The sequence below is a fragment of the Monosiga brevicollis genome, genomic scaffold (assembly GCF_000002865.3).
Source record: "Monosiga brevicollis MX1 MONBRscaffold_30 genomic scaffold, whole genome shotgun sequence".
Classification (NCBI taxonomy): Eukaryota; class Choanoflagellata; order Craspedida; family Salpingoecidae; genus Monosiga; species Monosiga brevicollis.
This window is the reverse complement of record NW_001865067.1, coordinates 434716-449715: the sequence shown is the minus strand read 5'-3', so window position 1 is coordinate 449715 and position 15000 is coordinate 434716. Positions and strand designations below refer to the sequence as shown.

The 15000-nt window shown below is 54.7% G+C and overlaps 6 protein-coding genes across 6 annotated transcripts in view; 5 read left to right on the top strand and 1 right to left on the bottom strand.

The window, feature by feature from the left end:
- MONBRDRAFT_11616 (uncharacterized protein) overlaps positions 1-3391 on the bottom strand; it is a gene marked incomplete at both ends in the record, with an annotated part of 4908 nt that extends 1517 nt beyond the window's left edge. Inside the window, 8 exons of the mRNA XM_001749382.1 lie at positions 241-388; positions 1401-1589; positions 1736-2144; positions 2234-2347; positions 2496-2641; positions 2772-2844; positions 2978-3034; positions 3215-3391. Coding sequence (XP_001749434.1) covers positions 241-388; positions 1401-1589; positions 1736-2144; positions 2234-2347; positions 2496-2641; positions 2772-2844; positions 2978-3034; positions 3215-3391 — 1313 coding nt within the window. The remainder of the gene's footprint in view (positions 1-240; positions 389-1400; positions 1590-1735; positions 2145-2233; positions 2348-2495; positions 2642-2771; positions 2845-2977; positions 3035-3214) is intronic.
- Positions 3392-5403: 2012 nt separating this feature from the next.
- MONBRDRAFT_34137 (uncharacterized protein) lies at positions 5404-6798 on the top strand (the record flags this gene model as incomplete). Its single annotated transcript, XM_001749441.1, has 2 exons — positions 5404-6162; positions 6442-6798. Exons 1-2 carry the CDS (start codon positions 5629-5631, stop codon positions 6796-6798), a joined length of 891 nt encoding a protein of 296 aa, XP_001749493.1. The 5' UTR covers positions 5404-5628.
- Positions 6799-8184: 1386 nt separating this feature from the next.
- On the top strand, positions 8185-9944 carry MONBRDRAFT_11614 (uncharacterized protein; the record flags this gene model as incomplete). The annotated part of the gene is made up of 7 exons (XM_001749440.1): positions 8185-8313; positions 8432-8506; positions 8669-8773; positions 8922-8994; positions 9088-9152; positions 9547-9614; positions 9740-9944. The coding sequence occupies 7 exons, from the start codon at positions 8185-8187 to the stop codon at positions 9942-9944; spliced, it is 720 nt and encodes a 239-aa protein (XP_001749492.1).
- A 697-nt stretch (positions 9945-10641) lies between these two features.
- On the top strand, positions 10642-12740 carry MONBRDRAFT_11613 (uncharacterized protein; the record flags this gene model as incomplete). Its single annotated transcript, XM_001749439.1, has 5 exons — positions 10642-11174; positions 11325-11541; positions 12008-12049; positions 12284-12358; positions 12444-12740. 5 exons carry the CDS (start codon positions 10642-10644, stop codon positions 12738-12740), a joined length of 1164 nt encoding a protein of 387 aa, XP_001749491.1.
- Positions 12741-13159: 419 nt separating this feature from the next.
- MONBRDRAFT_11612 (uncharacterized protein) lies at positions 13160-13876 on the top strand (the record flags this gene model as incomplete). The annotated part of the gene is made up of 1 exon (XM_001749438.1): positions 13160-13876. The coding sequence occupies one exon, from the start codon at positions 13160-13162 to the stop codon at positions 13874-13876; it is 717 nt and encodes a 238-aa protein (XP_001749490.1).
- A 312-nt stretch (positions 13877-14188) lies between these two features.
- Positions 14189-14986, top strand: MONBRDRAFT_34136 (uncharacterized protein; the record flags this gene model as incomplete). The annotated part of the gene is made up of 1 exon (XM_001749437.1): positions 14189-14986. Exon 1 carries the CDS (start codon positions 14573-14575, stop codon positions 14984-14986), a length of 414 nt encoding a protein of 137 aa, XP_001749489.1. The 5' UTR covers positions 14189-14572.
- Between the last annotated feature and the right edge of the window lie 14 nt (positions 14987-15000).

Below are 15000 nucleotides of genomic sequence, written 5' to 3'. Positions count from 1 at the left end.
GTCGAGGCTTACCCGAGGATATCACGATAAAAGGGCAGGCTCTGGGCTGGATCCTTGATGCGAATCATGGTCTGCTGCCAGGCGGCATTGAACGGGCGGCCATCTTGCAACCTGGTATCGAGATGCATTGATTTAGGGTCAGCAATGTTGGGGTGGCTCCGGTCGGGAAGTGCGCGTCTTTCAAGGACAGATTGATCCGTGGTATTTGAAGGGGGGCGGGAGGGGAGCAGGGCAACGCACTTGCGGACGAAATTGGGTGCCGAGGTAGAGGTCATGGTGCGGGTGAGAGAAAGCTTGTTGACTACTGAGCGTAGCGGGGTTGTGGGCGCTGTGAGCCGTGAGCGACGCAGCGCATGGGTGAAGCAGCGGAGTGCCGCAGCTGCCATGACTTCCAAGGCCAAGGGCAGTGGTGTCAGCAAAGCGAGACAATGCCAGCGGTGAGGCAACGTCTTGCAGCAGCGCATGCAACGGCACAAACACGCCAGCGAGTGCAGGCAAGAACACGCTCCTGCTGTCACGATGGAGCCCTTGAAACACGCCAGGCCGGACCGAGAAGGAGGCGCAGGCAAACGGATGTCTTCCATCTCAAGCCCCTTTAGCAGGTGCGCGCGCGCATGTGTGTTTGTGTGTGTGTGTGTGCAGACGAGACGAGGTCACATCCAGGTGGCGGTCTGCCATGTTATTACGATGGCCGTCGTCAGTGACGAGCGTCAGTCTTTGACTCACCTCTTGCTCGTGTGTGTGTGAGAAAAATATGAGAGAGAGTTTGAGAGAGTTTGAGAGTTTGAGAGAGAGAGTTTGAGAGAGTTTGAGAGAGTTTGAGAGAGAAGCGAGAGAGAGAGAGTTTGAGAGAGAGAGAGAGTTTGAGAGAGTTTGAGAGTTTGAGAGGGAGAGAGAGAGTGTGTGTGTGTGCGTATGAAAGAGCTTTGAGGGAGCCTTGTGAGAGAAAGGGTTGCAGAGGGCCGTCTTAAGAAGCTCTCGGTGCGCATCGCCAAGGCGTGGTCATGTCGAATGATGCTTGGGGTGTGATGGCATGGGTCAATTTGTTTATTTTTTTCTTGGTGCTCTACTCGTTTGGCCTGGGGCTTGGCTGTGTCTTCGCGGGGACCAGCGCTGGGCCAAAAGGGGGGGTGGGGTATCCAATCTCTCTTTTGCATGGTGTCATGTGCTGGGGTCGTTTGTACGGGTCGACTCCAATGTTGGCGGTCAGGGGCGTGGGTAAGGCATTGGGAGTCGCTTATAGCGCCAGTTCCCCCAAAAAGGCGGTGCGATCGCTGGAACAAGAGAGCACTACACGGTGGGGAACACGAGCAAGCAGTAGCACGACATGAGGCACATGGTATGCTTTGGCACCGTTGCGGGCACTTGGGTCCACGGCGCAATGCGTGTGTCACACATACCGATGGGCTCTTTGGGATGGAAGGCCACGTCGTTGACGGAAGACTTGTGGCCGGGGAGGCAGTACAAGAGTTTTTGCTCGAGGCTGTTCCAAACATACATGTTACGATCGGCCGAACCGGCGGCCACGTGGCGGTTATCGGGGGCCCATGCAACGCGCAGGAGATTCTTTTCATAGTTGTGCTGGGCGCCTGTTGCCAAGAGAACAACAAGAAGAGTCAGCCTTAGATTGCCGAGAGAGAGGCTCGCCTTTTGCGGCTTCAGGGCAAACGGCACGGGCACCGGCGAGGTCACCACACCGCCCCAAGGCGAGAGCGGAGCAGCGAGGTCAACGTACCGGAGAGGGTTGTTTGAAGGCGGGACCCCTGCGCAAAGGGCTGAATGTCCCAAATGCGGACCGTGTTGTCCATGCTGTTGGTTGCAACCTTCTTGCCATCCGGGCTGACGCTGAGGCCCGTGACGGTGTCCGTGTGGCCCTTGAGCAAGTGGAGGACGTCGAGCTTGCGAACGTCCCAAACCTTGACGTCATTGTCGATGCCACCAGACACGACTTCGTCGTTGGTCATGCCAAAGTCGACAGCGGTCACCTGCAGGAGTAGCGTCAGTGTCAGGGCGTCGGGGCAGCGGCATCTATTCATGGACTGGAGGCTTCTGCAAGCGGGGGGTGGGGGGGGGGGGGGGGGTGCCCAAACCTGATAGCTGGAGCTCATCGAGTGCACGTAGCCACGGCGGCGGCAATCCCAGATCTACGGACAAAGAATGTTTCAATCAGACCTGATGCAGAGTGGTCCTGCTGATGGGTGGGCAGCTGCTACGATAAGGGGCGCGAGCGAACCTTGATGGTGTTGTCATCTGAAGCAGTAACAAAAAGAGGCGACTCATCGCGGGGGCCGGCAACGTCATTGACAATGTTGGCATGGCCCTTGTACCGGCGGACACGTTCGCCCGTCTGCATCACAGCAAAGGAGGGTCAGTCCGACCGGTAGGCGGGACAGGAGCCGAGCGAGGCGTGAGGGTCGGCGGGTAGGAGCGCGGGATTCACTGGTTGCAGCTTTGTGAGGGGGAGCTTGAGGTAGCAAGGGTAGTCTGGAACATACGTTGCCATCCCAGACGGCGACGGTTTTGTCAGAGGAGCAGCTGAATAACCGATTCTCGAGCTTGGCCCAATGGAGGCCGAGGACAGCGCCTGTGTGGCCCTGCAGGCTCATGATGTTCTCGCAGTTGCCAAACGTGTTCCACACGTCTAGAGGAACGAGTCAGGGCACATGAATCCAGATCCGTTTCGACAAAGCTTGGTTGTATCTGGGCCTGTGGCGCGGCATGTGCGTGGGTGTTGGGTTCGGGCTGGAGTTGGGCTGGTGTGCAGGACGTACAAACGTTACGGTCAAAGCCGGCCGTGGCTAGCATGTGACCCGAGGGGCTAAATGTACCGGCATAGACGGCTTCCTACAGGGATGGAGGATCAGGGATGGAGGATCGACGGTCAATTGGACAGCATGCTCAGGGGTCAGAGACGGGCCAGGGGGAAAGGAAGGAGGAGGAGGAGGAGGAGATGGTGCACAGGATCGAGGTGACGTACGGCATGACCCTCGAGGCGCATGACGGGGGCCATGAGGTTGGACGTCCGCGGGGGACCCTGCGACGACGAAAGAGGGAGACAACAATGGTCCATGAGCGGTCAGCCGAGCACGGCTGATGAGGGGGATGATGTCATTGGTCGGAGGCCGAATTGATCAAGGGCGGCGATGGCCCGCCGCCGTCCGGAAGGCTCGGCGCTCAGAGCCGAGGCCTGGTGCTCGCTCGTTGGGCAACGTACCGAGGGGACAATCTGACCATTGTTGCCCGAGGACGAGCCGGCAAGCACAATCTCATTCTTGGATCGCTTTGCAGCGGGAACAGCCACCAATGCATTATTTGCTTGGCCTTGCATGTTTGACTCGTTTGAAGGGATGGCGCTGCCATCGGCATCCACTGCTCCACGTTTCTCCGCCATCCTGCCGTTCAGCGACAGAGAGAGCGAGAGAGAGAGAGGGGCTTGGGAGTGAAATTGAAGCAGAGAAGCAGAATGAAGTATGTGGATCAATTAGAGAGAGTGGTGTTGGTGGGATCTGGTAAAGAGACTTATGAAAGGGAAAAGAAGAGATGATCTGCCATTTCGGTTTAATCTTAGAGAAAGGGGTAGAGGTGTCGTATTGGTCCAGAGCGGGGACTAGTCAGCATGGCCATAACATTTGGTAAACCGCTGCGCAAAGGGGGTGTCTCTTGGTAGCGTTGCAGCGCTGTTCTCACTAAGTTCGCTTTCTGTCACTTTTATAGTTTCTCTACACTGGGTTCGCCAACTGTGCATCATCACTGCTTTCGGTTTTATTATTCTTGTGACTGTTTTCGCTTGCTTACACTTTCAAAGTGACTGCTTTTTGAAAAAATCACCATACAGCAGTCACAACAGAAGTAATGTCGGCTTGCTTGGGGGCATGGTGTGAATCGATAAAAGGAGAAAAACAGGGTTGCCACCTTTTGAAATTTCCGCCCCCTCATGCTGACAATGATGTAGCGCTTCGGCTTTGGCAAAAGCAAAAGGGCAGCGGGGACCGCATAAAGTGGTTCTGGGCAGCTGGGGCAGGGCCTTTAAGCTTGCTCTGCCGTGGAAGGTGGGGGATGCATGCCGACTCCAAACTGATGCGGTGTGTTGTTGCTGTTTGTGGCCGCTTGTCGCGCAACGTTGGCCGCGAGTTGCGCACTGGCTCGTCGAGGTGTGGCAGTGTGCCACACACACGCACAAACACATGTACACCTCCTCGTGAACGCCATCATCCGCCCCTCATCACCACCGTCATTCCGAACCAAAAAAAAAAGGGTATTGGGGAGGCCAGGTTGTCCGATGGGATGAACCGCCCCGCTCGTGCTCAAGCCCCAGGAGCGGTCGGTTCACTCGGGGCGGTTCAACCCCCGCTGCCGTTTGTGTCCCACGTCTACCTCGACAAACATCAACAACATGTGTACAACAACATGTGTACAAGTGTGGCCATCAAGCTGTGCAAGGTTACCCAAACCGGCCAAGGGGTATGGGCAGTTTCATAATCACATGTTCTGTGCAACACACCATCAAACTGTGTGTGTGTGTTGTGTTGTGTTTCATGTGTACGATTCGTTGCCAATGTGGGTAATGGTATGATGACTGGGCGTGGTGGTGCACTTTTGTCTTTGGTTCACCCATTTACGCTTGTAAGCGGCCAAGGTATGACATAACACTTGGTAACGTTGGTTGTGATTTGGCTTGCGTGTGGCTTGTGGGTTGACGACATGTCCAAAGCTGTTGTTGATTCCCCGTGGCGTTTGGCAAGGACTACCCAGGAACTGCTCATACGCTACCTCCCCCTCTCCTCTCTTTTGTCTTCACACGATGTACTCTTGAGAGCCACACAAGATGTGTCGAGACGCTTCTGAAAGTGCAAAGGGGGATAGTGGAAGTAGAGGTGGTGGTGGTGGGGCAAGGTTCGGCCAGAGGTCGGTGACGTGTTTCTGTTTTCAGTAAGAGAATATCTGGAACGGGGTCGCACTCTAAGCTTGAATTCTATAATAAAGCAGAGATGTGTTGCGTGAGGATACCTGCCGTGAGAGAATGAAATTGCCCACCTTTTCCACCTCAGAGAATGATCACCAGCGTGACCATTCCGCCAAGGTGCGGTTAGCGTGGCGGTGGCGTCCTTCTCTCACTGCGGTGGACGGGGGAACGCGGCATGATGATAATGATACTGATGATTTGGCAGCCAGTTGTTCCTTGCCAAACGGCAGCCAAGAATACACGCATCACGCCTGTAGCCCTTTCTCCCACTGGCAAGATTAAAGCCTGATCATGTGTAAGCGACAGCGAGAGAGAGAGAGAGAAGGCGACACATTCTTCCCCCCCCCCAAAAAAAGCTCGCGCCCCACAAAAGCAGCCACACACACGTACACACACACACGCTTAAGTAACGTGGCTCTTCATTTTTCTTTTCGCTCTCTCTCTCTCTCTCTCTTTCTCTCTCTCTCTCTCTCTCTGTCGTGTTCTAAAAAAAGGGCAGCGCGCACGGATCATTGGGTCCACACGTTTCAACTTGTTTGCAGGCGTGTGGTACAGTGACTGCCGTTTGGTGCATTTTTTTCTTTCAGTGTACAAAGTCATCGAGTCAAGTTGTTGCAGTGACCAGCCTCGTGGCGCGGCAGTCACATCCCCTGATCGCCAACATTATGTTGGCCGCCTCTGTGGCGCCCCCCGCCACGGCGAAACAGCATGCACACGCCACATCGGGTTCTGGTGCCAGCGCCGCCAAACAGGTGACCACCCCAGCTGCTGCTAAAGCTGGCGATGGTGTGCGTACGACCAAAGCCGATCGCTCGCCCCCGGCGTCCTCGTCGGCCTCGGTCCAGGCAAAGATGCACAAGCGCTCTCCCGAAAAGTCGCGTCTGCGTCATGATCGCCCAACGTCTCTTGCCGTGGCCGTGGCCGTGTCCATTTCAGCGGGCGACGAGCCCGTGGACGATGACCGCACCAAGATGCCAGTGCCTTCCACCCCTGCCCGCGCTCCCGCCTCGTCATCATCGTCATCGTCCTCGTCCTCGCCTTCCTCCTCCGACCGCGCTCCCTCCTCGTCCTCTTCGCGTTCGCGTCGGCGGGGTCCCAGCAAGCCCAACTTTCGCCGCCTTCTCAACCTTGCCCACAAAACAGAAGCCGAAGTGGCCGCCGAACTGGGCCTCGAACCCAATGCCCTCTCCAACGTCCTGGTACGTTCAAACCAACCTTTGCTGTTCCATCTTCCTTTTCCTTCTTTTTCTTTCTTTTCTTTTGTTTTGTTTGTTTGTTTGCTTTTTTTTTTTTTTTTTTCCTCTTCTTTTTTTGGAGATCAGATCTCCTGTTCTGTTCAATCAGCTGTTCGGCCATTCCTCTTGTCTTTCTCCTTGATGCCCGTCTTGCCTCCTTGTAACGTGCGCACCGATCTCTTACTCACCGTAAACGGGGCCCGCCATGGTTTTTCTTCCCCCGTCTTTTTTTTTTTTTGGTAGAGTAACCGGGTGGCGGCGATTGAGCGTTGGGCCCCCGTGTTTGCCAAGGCTGCTCTGACCTGCCGCCAGGGCATTTGCAAGCTCTTGGGTGCCGACAAGTCTTTTGATGACCGCCAAGAATCTGTCGGGGAGACCATCTTCTTCTGCCTCCAAAAACGCGGACAGGATGTTGTGGAGCAGTGCCGGGACTGCCTCGTCCAGGGCTGGTCGGGCTGGGAGCGCTATCGGCTCTCGGAGCAGCAAGTCTGTGATTTCTTCGCCGGCAAGTCGCCAGAGGCCGAGCAAGTCGCCGACTTTCTCATCAAGCTCGGTCAAGCCACTGACCTGACCGGCCTTTTCAGCCTCTTTGTGCGCTGAATCCGATGGTCTCTGTTTCTTTTCTTTTTTTTTTTTGGCCTTTTGTGCATACATACAAGATCCCCGTCGCCTTGTTGTTCTCTTGGCCGCGCTGCTGCCTTTCGGACCTTTTACCGAGTAAACTGGTCCAGCAGCTTGCGTCAGGAACAGGGTCACTCGGTCACTCGAGTTGTGACATTTCTTCCTTGCATGTGTATCATACACACCAAACCTGGTGCTTGTCGCCTTGATTCTTGCCTTGGCTGTCGTCCAGCCACGTTTTGAGTATACGGTCGGGCTTGCATTGGCCCATCATCGCCTTCCTCTTTTGTGTTGACTCGCCTTTATGTGCGCGCCCGACCAACACACCGAGTAAAGTGTGTTTGTTTCCATAGCATTTGGCGCTTGTTTGCCTTGCTGTTCCCGTTTTCGCTTCCCACTCCCCTCCGCCACTGTCCTAAGGACAGGACCAGAACATGAGAAAAAGCCTCATCTCATCATGATTGATAACTCCGAATATCTGCCTTTTGTTTTTCAATTTTTTTTTTCTTTTTTTCTTGGATTTGTTCTCTCGCACTCTTGCCACGCAACAGTTGATGATACGTTTTCCACTCTGAACGGGTTTTCCCCTTGTGACTTTGCGCACCTGAACGGCTGCCTCTTATCGGGAATGGTATTCAACGAGCCTCGGTCCGTTTTTGGTGATGGAACGGTTCTGTCGACGAGGTACTGACACTGCAAGCATGGGCAGTCCAAACCCACGTGAGGTAGCGCAGTAGGGCGAGCCGGCGCAACCGAGATCCTCACACGACCACACCCACGCTCACACGACCGTCCACACGACCACATGAGCATCATGTCCGACTTTCGAGGTCCCATCGACAGGAATTGCGCCACATGGGAGGGAACCTTGCGCTGTTGCGACACTCTGACATCACAGAACGTAAAAGAGTAGAGAGTGAAAGGGAAAGAGTACAGAGTAAAGAGTAGAGAAGAGAGTAAGAGCGAGTAGAGTGAAGAGAGGAATAGCACAACTACCACAAGAGTAGTGAGTCAAGTCAAGAGTAGAGAGTCGAGAGTCAAGAGTAGAGAGTAGAGTCGAGAGTCGAGAGTCGAGAGAACGAGAGTAGAGAACGAGAGTAGAGAGTAGAGAGTCGAGAGTAGAGAGTCGAGAGTCGAGAGTAGAGAGTCGAGAGTCAAGAGTAGAGAGTAGAGTCGAGAGTCGAGAGTCGAGAGAAGAGAGTTGAGAGTAGAGAGTAGAGAGTGAACGGTAGAGATCAATCGCTCGAAACAAAAACCTCCCTCAATCTCCTCCAAGTTTAAAGAGTATAATTCCCAGATCCGGGTAGTCTGCATGAAGACTGGCAGTCTCTGATTGAGTCTTGTTGACAAACACTCGCGTTCACAATGGCGACAACGCGCAGCGGCACGACCGCCGGCGGGGCTGGAAACGGCAGCCGGTCTCAACTCTCCGTCGTGGTACCTGCATATAATGAGACGGATAATATTCAGCCTCTTTGTGAGCGCCTGTTCAAGGTGGGTGGTGTCGGCGTGTGTGGTCGATCCTGCCAGGGGGTTGAGTGTCCTGCTGTTGCGCTCGGGCAGCGCAGCTCACAGATCGTGCGCCGTGTACACTGGCCCCTCTGTTGTGCAGGCCACTAAGGAAGCCGGGATCGAGGCCGAGCTTTTGATCATGGATGATGAGAGCCCTGGTTCCGAAGCCACCAAGGTCTGTCTCCACAGCGACCCTCGATGTCGGTCCACTGACGTGATGCGTCTCGGTCAGGATGGGCCACACCCGCACGAGCGACACCCGACTCCCTCACCGACTTGCTCCTCCGTCTATTCTTCGCCCCTGCCCCCTTGCCCTCTCGTTGCGTCTGGCCTTTAGGTCGTGGTTGAGAAGTTGCGCGCAGACTATCCGATCCGCGTGCATTGCCGCCGCCGCTCTGAGGGCCGTGGCCTGAGCTCTGCCGTTTTGCTTGGCTTTGACATGGTACATCTCGAGCCCAACCTTGCACCGCTTTGCGCTTCGTCGTCGTGGACCGTCTTCTGCCTCGGCACCAAGAAAAAAAATGTCCTCATCAACCATCCTCCCCCACCTCTTCTCCGTGGCTTGTCTTCTTTGCTCTCTTGTTGTGTAGGCCAAGTACGAGAACATCCTGTGCATGGATGCTGATTTGCAACACGAGCCCGAGGCCGTGCCGGCCGTCGCAGGTTTGCTCCTTGTTTCATGCAGGATGCACCTTGCAGTGCAGCATTCTGCTTAGTCTTGATGCCTCATGGTGTCACTTTGGCTTGTCTTGGTAGATCCCGTCATGTCGGGCGCAGCCGAGTTTTCCGTCGGCTCTCGCCATGTTGGGGGTGGCGGTCTGGTAAGACTCGGTCACAGCCGACCCCGCGCGCGTGTCTGTGCATTGCATCGGTCGACTTTGAGTCTGGATGACATTTGCTATACTGCTCTTGTTCTTGGTGTCTGCAAGCTCACAATACCCCTCCCACCGTCACCACATGACTGCAGGGTTTTGATTGGTCCTTGACTCGCCGACTGATCAGCTTTGGCGCCACCGCCCTGGCCGTGCCCCTGACCTCTTCTACGGATCCCATGTCCGGCTTTTTCTGCACCACTAAAACTGTGCGTGCAACACATACATGTGACCGCGGATTTGATCTGGCTCGCGAGAGTATTGTTGTCTCTGCTTCTTCTCTGATCGACTTGCTTGTCCACTCTCATATACACATGATTCCCCGGCCTCCTTCTGATTCCAGGTTCTGGCCCGTGGTCGCCAACGCTGCAATCCCATTGGCTTTAAGATTGGCCTCGAAATCATGGCCCGGTATGCTCTTTGTCTCGTTTTCCTTGCTGACCCGAAGCACCCCATCGTTTCGGTCCTGGTCTAATTGCCCATGCATGCATGCCCCCGTGCCTCTCACCACTGCTCTTTTTTTGCTTTTGGAATAGCTGCCGTTGCGCCTCGGTCCAGGATGTGGGCATTACTTTTCGCGAGCGTGTGGCTGGTGAATCCAAGCTCACGATGAAGCAGAACGTGCAATATCTCGAACAGCTGGCCATGCTCTACTGGGATCGCTATGCTCCGATCCTGGTGTTGCTACTGGTGGCCATTCTCGTGGTTCTCTACCTCCTCGCCAACGCCCTTTTCTTCTAGTCGGTCCCATTGGCCCAGTCGTCAAACTTTCAAAAATTACATCCCACGCTAGCGATCAGCGTCTGCTTTTCCCGCAGCACGCCCCTCTTACATCACTGTCAACCATCTAACGCAGCAGCCATCAAAAGGAAAACAATTTAACGTTGTTAGTTGGGTCCGGGCGCAGAACAGATAGTATGTCATGTGTGCGCGTGTGCTGGTTTTTGAAGACGACAGATGCTTTCCTCTCACGCACACCCTCAATCCAAAGTCCATCGCTTGTCTATCCCTCCCGTCTCGTCCATCTCCCACCATCTCTCTGCACGCCACTTTCATTTTTTTTAATTTTTCGGTTTCTCTCTCTCTCTCTCTCTCTCTCTCTCTCTCTCTCTCTCTCTCTCTCTCTCTCTCTCTCTCTCTCTCTCTCTCTCTCTCTCTCTCTCTCTCTCTCTCTCTCTCTCTCTCTCTCTCTCCCTCTCGCGTTTTCAATTTTTTTCATTTTTTTTTTACGGGGGTTGATGGCAAGCACACACGACGGGTTCATGCAGACTCGGGGCAGCCCTCCTCCTTGATCAGGAGGTTTCGTCTCCTTCCCCCTTGCTCTTGAATCTTGATCGCTCCTCTGCGCTGTCTTCCGTGCGCCCCCTTTCCTTTGCGTCCTCCCCCCACCACACACACTATCGCGCGCGGTGTTGACTCCGCCCCAAACGCCGGCAAGATGGATGTCAGCTCCTTTACCCGCCTCCTCTACTCCTGGGTGAGTGATCATCGGCTGACGCGGGCCGACTCATCCGCTGCTGAGCTCCGTGCTTGGTCGCCTCGATCCTGGCTTGTATGCCGGGTGTTTTGGGATGCCAGATTTTTCTTGCTTGGGCTGACAATGTGCTGCATCTGGGTGGATCAACCGCAGACCCACCAAATGGAGCTGTTGGACTCGGACAACCGCACCACCTCGGGGCGCTGCTTTACTCGTGATACGCTCGTGCGTTGCCCTCCCCCACCCCTATTCCCTTTCCTCGACTTGGCCGGTCTTGTGGTTCCTCGCTCTTTTTGCTTGCGCATCGCTCCAGCTTACCTCACCCGTGCTGGGCTCCGCCCTGTCCAGAACAAGCTGGCAAACAATCGCAACATGTCAACAGAGATTGTGCACGATGTGATTGAGTATCTGATTGAGCATGGCATCCTCTCCATCGTCGAAACGACCGCCCATGAGGATGTTTATCACTTTCGACAGCGACCCGGTCAAATCAAGTGCGTTCCGGCACGGTCGTGGCAACTTTCACCTCGAGTTTACGCCCCAACTGCCGACCTGCGTAGCGCGGCGACCGCCTGCCTGATTAAGCCTCGGTCAAACGTCTCATTGTGGGTGTGCGCGTGATTCTGTCATCCTCTTCTGTTTAGCTTTGGTGCCCTCCCTCCTTTTGCAGCCACGGTCCGGCCACCGCCAAGCGATACGCAAAGCGAGATCTCAGAGACCCGCTCCAAGGGCTCGTCTGTGCCACGCAGCTACGATCATCTGCTTGATACACTCGTCGACAGTATCCCCCACCAACACCAACACACGCCCAAACACAAGCGCAAGCGCCGCAAGGACCGCCGCCGCGAGAAAGAAGAGCAGGTTGGACACGCCAGACCACAGGGTGGCTTTCAACCAAATGAGTGCCCGCTTGATGATAGCATTGAGGCCAACCCTCACTAGGCCGTGGCATGCTCCTTCATGATTCACAGGAGGCGCGGCGCATGCAGATAGAACAAAGCGCCGAGGCCTGTGCTGAAGCCATAGTGCACCTTGCTGTTGAGGTGTCTCATCTCAAGTCTGTCTCGCCCCATATCCATGACTGACCTTGCCGTTTTCTGATGCACACTTCTGACCATCAACTTTGCGCCCTTCCATCCCGCAGAGACGGCGTCCGACAAACCCAAGAGCAACAAGAGATGCTACAGGCACAAACGGACATGTGCACGGTGAGCCCACCACGGCTTTTGCTTTTCTTTCTGTGTGTTTGTAGCCTGGCCTCATGCGGTGCGCCCTTTTTCTTATTTCTTATTTTTATTGTTCAATTCTTTGCTTGAATTTCCCCCAGCATGAGATGCGGGACCTGAACGAGCAGCTGAGTGCCTTACAGGTACCTCCGACGGCCGCCCCCCCACCCCCTTTCAACGTTTTGCCATTCATGCTTTGCTCACGCTGGTTGAACACCTTTGTGTGTGTATGTGTGTGTCAGATGCATCAAAATCTTGTGCTGGAAGAAGATGAGCTGCACAATCAGGTTTGGACTCGTCCGCCTACTTGTCGACTTGTCAAACTTACAAGCCCCGCAGGCAAAATGTATCTTTGACCGAGTTTTGTTCATCTCTAGCTGCGGCCCTACGAGGTCTTGCGCCAGCGCATGCGACACTTCAAGCCACGCCTGAGTGACCTTAAGTCTACAGAGGTCCGTTGGCCAACTGCCGAGTGTGGAGCACGAGCCCTGATCAAGCCTTGGCCTTCTGACTCACAAATGAGCGGTCCGATTGCAGATTGGGCGATGTCAGTATCGGGTGTCGCAGTTGGCGTCGGAAATTGCGGAGAGTCAAGCCCTGCTCGAAGCTTATGAGCGACAAATTGTCTCCATCACACGTGATATTGAGACCAAGGAGCGGGAAAGAAGGGACTGGACCGTCTTCTTTGTGCGAGCCGGCACCAAGCCCTTGCACTGGCTTATGACGGGGTTTCTCTTTGTGACGGCCTTTGTAACCCTGCTTGTGCGCGTCTGGAAGCGCCTCTCCTCCTCCCAACAATACCTGACAGTGGGTCAGTTCTTTCTACTCTTTTAAAGCGCGCCAATTGTTGTTTGGTTGTCTGAGCTGCGCTGGCCTGGGTCCGTGGATGGTTGCTGACGCCTGCCCTCTTTTCGGCGTGCGTTGTTGTAGGAATGGCGCTCCTTGTCATTGTAGCCGTGGAATACCAGCTGGGCGTGGGGTCTGTGGAGGTGTAGATTGAGCGCAGAGATAACGATGACCGGGTGTATGCCCACCGCGCTGCGCGTGGAGAGGATTTATCAACGCCTTAGATAGCCGGCAGCGACCTCATGCGTCAAGCACAGGTCGGCCGACTGCACATTGCTTTTGAAGGATTCAGCTAATCGAACCATCAGCTAGAGGGATGAGCTCTTCGAGTAGTTGACGGGGAAAAAAAAAGAGGAAAAAAGGAAGAGTAGCGTAAATTCCCCAAAAGGCAGCAGGCGGCATTGCCCATGGCGTGGAAGCAGGCCGGTGGTGGAGAGCCAGTTGCACGCCGGGAGCGGACCACTCGGCTCAGGATACGATATGAAGGGATACCAAAAGTACAACTCACGTTTGCAATGGTTAACATCGAGGGGCTGGCCAGCAGCAAACAGAAGGTCGAGGGGGGTTCATGTCGGGGCATGGGCGACCTGTCAGGCCATGTCCTTGTCACAGGCTCAGGTGTGCTGAACCGAGGTAGCGTTGTTAACGCCACCTTGGCTGCGGGCAGCCTCTGCTTTCTGCATGCAGGTTTTGAGGGCTTGAACGACGGCCTGGCACTTGCGCCAGTCGCGGCCGTGGTCGCCCATGCAGTCCAGCACAGCGTAGTGCTCGTCCTTGCAGCCAGTCGCATCGAGACGTTGCTCCGTCTCATCCTCTTCTTCTTCCTCTTCCTCCGCCTCTACGTCTACTACCTCGCCGTGCTGCTTCTCCACGGCTGCAGCACGACGAGCATAAATGCGATCATGCGCAGACGACATGATGCCCGGGGTCGTGCGATAATAATTGTTCACTCCTTCAGCAGGCTCGGCACATCGGCTCCAGCTCTCTTGAATCCAAACACCGACGTTGGCGTGCGTGTATACCCCACGTCGACGGTGGCCACTGCTGCTGCTGCCACACGGATTGCATACAGACTAAGACCAGCAGCTCAAAACTCTGAAATGACGACACGGCCAAGCGCTTGACTCGCGATATTGCACACATGCGCACTTCCTCTCTCTCTCTTTGACACTCGACATGTGCATCAGCGTGCCCCTGCTGGGTTGATGGGTTGTGCCGCTAAAGGTGTTGTTCTCCTGGCTGGCTGCCATCTCACGTCTGTGTGTCTGTGTGTGTCTGGCTTTGGGAAGATCAGATGAATGGGCTGTTGAGTCATGTGAAATTCAATGGAATGGGAACGACAAGACTGGAGCTTTGAATGTCAAGAAATGTCTCGATTTAACAAAGCGCAGAGCACTTGCTGGCATCGTGCTGCCGTAAGCGAGTTTTAAAGCCAAGGTCAGTCTGCTCAGCCTCTTGCTGGTGCATGAAGATGGGAAAAAAATATCTGCTGGCCGTTCCAGTTCAAGGCTGCTGCTGCAAGAAAAAGGTTGTACCGGCACCAATTGTGATGAGTAACACGCGGCCAAAGGTCATCTACCCACCACACCCAAGGGCATCGGCATAGGATAATCTTGTCACGTGTCGACCCGATAATGCCACTCGACCGCAGTCAGGCAAAACCGGTTCCTATTGTGACGTTTCACCTGTCTCCCCGTCTGGTATGGCTCTCCCACAATCAGTTGAACAAACGCGTTTTTGTCTTACCGGAATGATGGCATTCATCAAGCGGTGCCGGAAGCCATGCGTGGCGTTGGCTTCTGCTGCCATATCGTGTTGGCATGCTTGTGGGCGTTTGGTACAACCCATGCTTCTTCACGTTTACAACGTGTGGTGGTCAAGTTGAAAAGGTGGCCATGATGGTGAATCATAAAACCAACAACAAGCGTCGTCGTTTCAAGTCACGGCTGACCGCGTCCAAATGGAGCTCCGTGCTTGCCAGTGACCCTCCATCGCCGCCTTTTGGTCAAGAAGAAGAAGAAGAGGAAAGAGTTGAAGAAGAAGAGGATCCACTGGTTCGTGTTGTGAAAAATGCCACTGAACTACAACGTAAAAGTCAAAGACAGCGAGAGAGAGAGAGAGAGAGAGAGAGAGAGAGAGAGAGAGAGAGAGAGAGAGAGAGAGAGAGAGAGAGAGAGAGAGAGAGATTTAGAGAGAGAGAGAGAGAGAGATTTAGAGAGAGAGAGAGAGATTAGAGAGAGAGAGAGAG